Source organism: Eleginops maclovinus, chromosome 3 (genome assembly GCF_036324505.1).
Source record: "Eleginops maclovinus isolate JMC-PN-2008 ecotype Puerto Natales chromosome 3, JC_Emac_rtc_rv5, whole genome shotgun sequence".
In the NCBI taxonomy this organism is placed as follows: Eukaryota; Metazoa; Chordata; class Actinopteri; order Perciformes; family Eleginopidae; genus Eleginops; species Eleginops maclovinus.
The window spans coordinates 16,219,483-16,227,576 of record NC_086351.1 but is presented as its reverse complement, the minus strand read 5'-3'; the positions used below and the strand labels follow the sequence as shown (position 1 = coordinate 16,227,576).

The 8,094-nt window shown below is 41.1% G+C and overlaps 1 protein-coding gene across 1 annotated transcript; it reads left to right on the top strand.

Moving 5' to 3' along the window:
* The first annotated feature begins 212 nt into the window (after window positions 1–212).
* Window positions 213–5,722, top strand: irx2a (iroquois homeobox 2a). Its single transcript, XM_063879643.1, has 3 exons — window positions 213–716; window positions 1,912–2,317; window positions 3,103–5,722. Exons 1-3 carry the CDS (start codon window positions 477–479, stop codon window positions 3,978–3,980), a joined length of 1,524 nt encoding a protein of 507 aa, XP_063735713.1. The 5' UTR covers window positions 213–476; the 3' UTR covers window positions 3,981–5,722.
* The last annotated feature ends 2,372 nt before the right edge of the window (window positions 5,723–8,094 follow it).

The window sequence follows — 8,094 nt, the reverse complement described above, 5'->3', positions numbered from 1 at the left end:
TTAAAACACGTTAAACTAAACGAGTCTTGTTAAGATGGACAGAGTCCACTTTTTGCAGTGCGGAGTCTTGGTTTTGTTTCGAGTCTCCATTTCTATGAGGCAGAAAGGGGGCGGGGATGGGATATTCAGATGAGCGGGAGTGACAGCTCTAGTTTCCCCCAATGCTCTGTGTGTCTGAAACTCCACTGGCTCCTTCCCTTCTAACTCCTCACTTCATAGTGCTGCGTACTAAAAACATCGGACGCTAGGGGATCAAGACGCATGCCACATTGCCTCTATGTGGGCACTTTAACAGATCTTTCGGGGTTTTTTTTCCCAGTAAGGGGGCTGTGGAGGGAGGACTTTTTTTAATTTCATTGTCCGAAGACTATTTGCACGGCTGATTGTTGAGTTGATTGTTTATTCTTTTGGCTTTTGTTGCTCGCGCGTTTTTTCCTCTTTTTTTTTTTAATCGGCGACCTAACGCGCGCTCACCCATGTCCTATCCTCAGGGTTACCTCTACCAGCCCCCGGGCTCTCTGGCTCTTTATTCGTGTCCGGCATACGGGGCCTCGGCTCTGGCTGCCCCACGAAATGAAGACTTGGCGAGGTCGTCCTCTGGCTCAGCCTTCAGTCCTTACCCTGGATCGGCTGCTTTCTCCGCCTCGACCGGTGCAGGCTTCTCCAGCCCGCTGTCATACTCCACGGATCCAACTACGGGATTCCCATCCTACATGGTAAAATATTTTATATATTTATATATGATTCTATGATAAGGCTCCAAAGCAGCAGAATTTGTCAGGGAGTTAACATATGTTAATGTTTAGCTGTCATTCGCTCAAGATTAAATCGGCACGATGTGTTTTGTTATGATCCCTTTATCAGTAAGTGCGTGCGTAACTTTCTTATTGCGTGTACGGTTGCCTTATGTTTATATCTACTGGCCTTTCGTGGGATTGTTACTGTAAAATCCTTAACCTCTATGGCTTAAATGGATTTTTTCAGCATGAGCTGCAAATTCTAATGGCTTGACCAACGCTTAGCACTCACTGCGTAGCTAATTATGGAAAGCAGATCACCAACTAAGAATTTTATGTCAGTCTTTAGCCGCTAAGCAGTCAATTTGTGTGCCATAGGAAATTAATATTACACAAGCTATTACTCTTTTTTCTACAGCAGTCATTAAAACCACCAGGGGATGAAGTAGCTGACTTTATTCCGAGTTGAATAAACGGATTTTTAGCATGAAAAGCATGACTTGCAATGCTAATGTCACAGGGCACTTGAAGCGTTTTAGGAAAGGTGCATATCAAGTGATTTGCTAATGGGATTTGTAATGCTGCAAAGAGAAGATATGTTAACACATTGGAGCTGCCACAACAAAACAAAACGCAGCCACTGAAAGCAAACGAAGAAGTTAGTGGGTGATTACAGAAAATTGAAATTTCCTTTTAATTAGCTTTATGGCTATATTATCAGGAGCTTTCTTATTAGTTAATCCGATAATGATCTTGACCATTAGTCAACCATTAGTTCGTGCTTTCCCGCGGCCTGCTTTTACGCTCGGTGTATTTAGCCTCGCCTGCATTTAATTATTTTTTTGTTTTAAACTTAATGAGGAGTTTTGTCAAATGATCAAAGCACAAACTGAAATTGTAATAGTTTGTTTATTTTTAACAATACACTGCAAGGATTGTTCTACAGACCTGTCCGTGAATTTATCTCCTCACAAGTTTTCTAAAATAAGAATGACTTCAATACAATAGATTGTTTCAGTTGCTTAAATTACTTTTTAATACAGATGTGTATGTCCTTAAAATTCCATATAATAACAATTCACATTAATGTAAAATACATTTTAAAAAAACATATTTTTAAACTCAGCGCTGGAATACACATTGCAGATGCTTGACTTTTTCAACTTTCCCCCAGAGCTCTCCATATGACGCGCACACATCGGGCATGGCCGGGGCTTTGAGTTACCACCCATACGGGAGTCCAGGGTACCCCTACCAACTCAATGACCCGGCTTACCGCAAAAACGCCACCAGGGACGCAACGGCCACCCTGAAGGCCTGGCTGCAGGAGCACCGGAAGAACCCGTACCCGACTAAAGGGGAGAAGATCATGCTGGCCATCATCACCAAAATGACCCTGACGCAGGTCTCCACATGGTTCGCCAACGCCAGGCGGAGGCTCAAGAAGGAGAACAAGATGACATGGGCGCCCAGAAATAAGAGCGAAGACGAGGACGAGGAGGACGGGGACGGAGAGAGGAAAGAAATGAATCGCTCTGAAAAAACGCTGGATAACAGCGAGGCTTCAGCGGAGGATGAAGGTGGGGTATTATCTGGCAAACGAGCCAATGATCCATTTAACAATTCGGGGTAGCATGGGGGCTAGAGGGAGGGGTGGATTCCCCTTGTATTTACTGCTCGAGACATTTAGGGAAATATTGTTGGGTTTTGAAATGTATTATGTAATTGTTATAAACGGAAACACATTTAAAAATAACCTGTTTTTATGTTGTGTTTATCTGTTATGGAATAGATCTGGCCAAACGTATTGTATTACTTATAGTATTGATTAATATAAATGTGTTAATGAAAACGAGGTTCTAAGACTAAATGACCTGTTAAGGTGAACGCTCTATTTTCTGAACATGATTAATGGAAGGTCACTGGCAAAGTAGACACATAACATAGTAATCCACATGAGTGGCCTTAATGTTAATGTCATTATCTTGATGACATATTTGCATAATTATATAAAAAAATAAATATATTGTTATATGAATCGTAGCCTATTTAAAATGATATTAATAAGTAATGTCTCACTTAATCAAGCCCAAAACATTGGTGATGGCTTTTTATACAAATGGATACAGAATATACTTTGACTATAAGATGATATTTGTACAATTGTTTCATTTATTTATTAGCCAGCTAATGCTTTTGTCTTTATTTTAGACAATTATTGCTCATTACATTTTAATATGTGTCTACTTTCAGAGGTTACATTTATTTATATATTTATTTTCTATTTATCCATGTCATTTTATTTTTTTCAATAACTTTTGGCTATTAATTTATATTTAATGTAACATTTCTCCTTGTGTCTTAGGTATCAGCTTGCACGTGGACACCCTGACAGACCACTCGTGCTCGGCAGAGTCTGACGGGGAGAAGGTCAGCTGTCGTGTGGGGGAGCTTGGTTCTGACCGGTCTGGAGACAAATGCGAGGAGGACGGCGAGGAGCAGAACCACGACACGCAGGCTCAGCTTTCACCCATATCCGTCACATCTTCGCCTCTAACGGGAGTAGAAGCACCACTCCTCAATCATCACCACCACCACCACCTCCATCATCTGCACCAACTCCACAGTCAGCGCGAGGATTTGGCCCGGAGCCTCGTCAATATCAACACTATCAATACCAATAAATCGTCTCCATGCCTTGATAGCAGACCTTCTTTGGGGGCACCTCAGAACCCCACAGTCAAGCCTAAATTATGGTCGCTGGCGGAAATTGCTACCTCGGACCAAAAGCAGCAACATCAGCAACTGGGGCAGCCCGGGCAACCGAATTGCCCCTCCTCCAGCGGTGGCCTCCTTACCCCTCCTACGTCTTCCACCACCTCCCCGGCTGCCAGTTCCCCCTCCCTCTACCCAGCCCCCTCCATTCTTGGAAGACCTATTTATTACACGTCTCCCTTTTATAGCAATTACACAAACTATGGCAACTTCAGCCCCCTGCAGGGCCAAGGGATCCTGCGGTATACTAATTCATCCGGAGTGAGTCTGGCTGCTGCTGCCGCCGCCGCCGCTGCCGCTGCTGCAAACGAGGGTCTGAACTCCTCTCACCAGGCTGTGGAGGCCAGCACTAACCCCAAACACAGGCCAGACTCCCCCCTCGTTAAAAATAACCCAAACCACATTGTTGTTGTCGAGCAACAACAGCTTTTCAGACCCGCACATTTAGAAGCAAAGAAAGGTACGTAATTACACGTTTCACCACGCTGTTAAAACAAACAATAACCGTTTTAAAGACTCATTTAATCTGGTGTTAAATCTTGAGGTTGTATTTTTCTTAAACGTGGGAGGGAAACCGCTCCACGCCCGAGGTAAATGGAGTTCACTTGTTTGCAATGCAAATCAACTGGTTTTGTTTTGTGACACTTCCATCTGTCATACCATGGGTTGACTGTTTCAACAAAATTATATATTTTTTTCAAGCATGAGACAAACATTGCATTATCCGACACTATTGGCAGATTAAGATTAATAGGCTACGGTGTTAGGACCTAATATGAGACGACATTACTTTTAATATGGATATTTTACAACGCTGTCTAACCATACCGACGTGTATTGTCGGGAATAATCAGTTAATAATTATTCAACTTCTTTTTTTAACGCATTGCAAGACAGTGGGGATGTGATTAAAAATGCGCAGAAGTACACCTACAAATAGAGACGTTAAACATCACCCTTTAAGGACAGGCCTCAAATCAGCCTAACCTCGCAAACACACGCGCGTGCACACACACTACACAGTGGCAGCCTGTGAATCCAATAAGCGGAGAAATGTTGCCATAGCTTTGAACAGGAATCCTATTTTGTATTGTTCCTCTGTGTGTGCGCGCGCGCACACGCACAGTGCGCCCCAACCTTATCTTCCAGCTTAGGATAATTATAATTACACAGGGTCAGCCAAAAGCAAACAAATCAGTTAGTTTGCTCTGCGCATTCATCGTGTAACTTTACATCTTCAAATGTCACTTAGGTTATTGTGGCGGTTACTTTCCTTGCGCACATTCAAAGATCTGCCTACACGCCGCTGGATAAACGTTTTCCCCGGCAATTAGGCAGTGGGGATTTTAATAAGCACTTGCAGTACAGAGCTGTTATGGGTACAGGGATACCTTTGAGTTTCCTGAGGTTGTGGAGGGAGTTGATTCTTTTATTGTGGGATTTTTTTTATTTCCATTGTCTGCAGGTAGGTGTCACAATTGCTTTGACTATAAAGCGAGTAAGGACACCACCCTTTGGCCCAATGTTTTAACCCCCATAACCTTTACTCTAAACCGGATCTAGTGCCACCATATAGTCAGAATGAAAGCTGCTACCGCCTCCTCAGCTGCACACAGAGTCAGACTCTTTCTACAGCACATGTTTGTCAGATTACTATTGTATTATTTCAGTTATTTGTTTTAAATACATTTGTGGGTAATGATTTCACATTGTTTGCAAAATAACTCCCATTATATGTGATTTACATGTTATTTCTCAGGTTCCTATAGTTTGCTTATTTGCCACAGTATATTGTTTTAGTATATATTCACGTGTGGAAAACATAATTTGGCCTTTCTGTGAAACCGTATTTGTAAAAGGAGGACGCAAAGCGGACGGGACTGAAGTGAACTTGAAGACTTCAAAGTGGAATAGCCTACATTTGATATTTATTTTTTTAAATGATGGCGAAATGATGCCTATAATTTATGCAAGTTGTATTGCAAAAATGGGAAACTGACATTGTCTGTTTGTTTTGTAAATATATATATTATGGACGGTTTTTATTTGAGATGCATTTGGGAAAAAGCTACACAATCTTGTTATCAGGAGTACTTTTACTAATTTATATCTTTGAATGTAAATAAAATAAAACGCTGGTAAAGATGTACTGGCGGAGTATGATATTCATTATTCAAAGGAGAAAATATTAAACTGTTTTCCCAACTATACATACATCTTGGAGAGTCATTATTTTATTTACAACAGACCTGTGTTTAACACTCAGGCATTTTTTTATTCACTCTGCTCATTGTTCCTTTTATTTTTCCACTCCAAACGCAGATGGGAAATGCTTGATGAATTTTGCTTTTCATAAACATTATGAGTTTTCACAGATTGCACAATCCATTCTTTCTAAATGGACCATCATTTTCTTTTAGGGCCTCATTCTGGTCAGGGGAATCTCCCTGGGCCACATATTCACGAGCTTGATTGGGATAAACGACATACTTATTTCATTTTTCTCCCCTTTTCCCCTCTCCCCTCGCCCTGCCACACATTTATTTTTCAGTGTGATTAATACAACCGTGGGATGCATCGGGCATTATGGGCTCCCAGTGGGGCCTTTCCCTGGAGCTTTTTAGCCTGGTTCAGGATGGGTCAGCCCTGCCTGCTTCATTACGGCACGGCATTGAGCAATCCATAAAAGTCTATCTAAGCATCTGCCAGCTCCAATGGGCTGTGTGATGGGCCCTAATCGGACAGGCTTTCCTCTGCTTTTCATCATGGCTTGGTTATTTCAGTGGATTTAGGACACAGCTAATTAAACAATTTTGAATAAAAAAAAGCTCATGTCTTAGGATGATGATAATAGTAATATTAATATGAATATTAACAATTATTCTACCACTACTACTATAAATAATACAAATATTATTATTTAAAAATGTTTGAGACACCATATAAAGTACATTTTATTTGACATTTTTATGATTTAGAAAACATTTGTTCCAATATTTTGTCACCCACAGTGGTGGCCTTGTAGAGTGTGAAATACTCAAAGATCAAATGTATAATATTCCCTACCTCCAAGAGGAGGCCTCCATCATCGCTCCCAGCCAGACTAAAAGCTAATCCTTCATTTTGCAGTTGAATTTCCGTTTGAGTGTTGTCCAAATCTCAAGGGACTCCCTTTCACCTTGGTTTTCCTCCTCCTTCTTCAGACCCTCCATGCCTAGTCCAAGGAAGTAATATTTGGCTGCCAACAGGGATGTAGTGGAGGGTAAACCCACCCAAAGTCAGTTAACCCACCTTTTAAGCTGACAGTGACATACATTCATGGGTTATTTTGCAGTGAACAGTTTCACAAATGCCAGCAATGTTATGAAGAAGGGTCTTTGTGGATTAGTATATTTTTAGAGAGGACCTTTTGAAACTAGTATTGATTTGTTGTATAAGTGGGTGTCCACCTTTAATCCCCACTGCCTGATACTATTGTATTTCACCTTTCTTCTTATTTACCTTTAGTTGGTCGTCACCATATAGGACTCATGCACACTATAGCCCCTGGCCAGCTTCTTCTTCCTCAGCCCAAACGCTTTCATTAAATGTTGATTTATTGAAATGCATGCTTTATTCTCAGGTGGGTTCCCCCAGGGACTCGGCACTGTAGTCAAATATCACCCGAGGCACTCTCCAAAGCACACAGAGGCCCTAACTCTCTCTCACCCACTGCTGCACCCTCCAAATGTCAACATTTGTTCTCAATAAAAAGCAGTTATTGTTTCAGTAAAAAAAAGAATTGCTCAGCAAACAGTCGCCTTTGAACACATGAAAAGAAACTTCCACTCCACCTCTTTGTTTGATTGAGAGCAATTGTAGGTGAAAATAGGAGCATGGCGTCCATTCCACATGACAAACCTCAAGCTGTGAGGCCCGTTATGAAATGATTGTGAATTTATGCCACAATTAGTCACTGTTGTTAATGAGCATTTCCGTATCTTTTTGAAGAACCCTCGTGGCTTCACAATCGATTAACTATTAACAGAAGAAACAACAGTGCCCTTGACACTTTATAAACAAATCTTCAAGCCAGAACAGACAATTTACTATACTCTACCAAGACCCATGTCAAGTACAACATTTATCTAAGCTTATGCTTTAAAGCAAAGTGACAATGTAAATGTATATTCTTTAATTCCATGCATTGCATATCAAATATAATCATAATCCTATCATATAGTTTACCAAAGAGGGTGTGTTCATCCATGCTAAGAACTAGATGTCAATGCAAGCTAAATTGATGGTATCACATGGCTCATAGGCTTCATGCGAGTGTATACTGGAGCAAGTGGACTCATTTCTCTTATCGTTGATCAAATAAGCAGCTCGTATATGCAGATAATTCATGAGCTCTTTGTATCCTTTATCCTCCCATCAACCCTTTCTCCTCCAAAATGCTTCAGACATTAATCTCTGGCGCACACCTGTGTGTCGCTCCAACAGGAAGTTGATGCAGCTAAAGTTTTGTTATAGCATTAGAGTGTTTATACTGCTTTTCAAACAGTAATCATAGTACTTAATGGGGTGGGATATAACATTA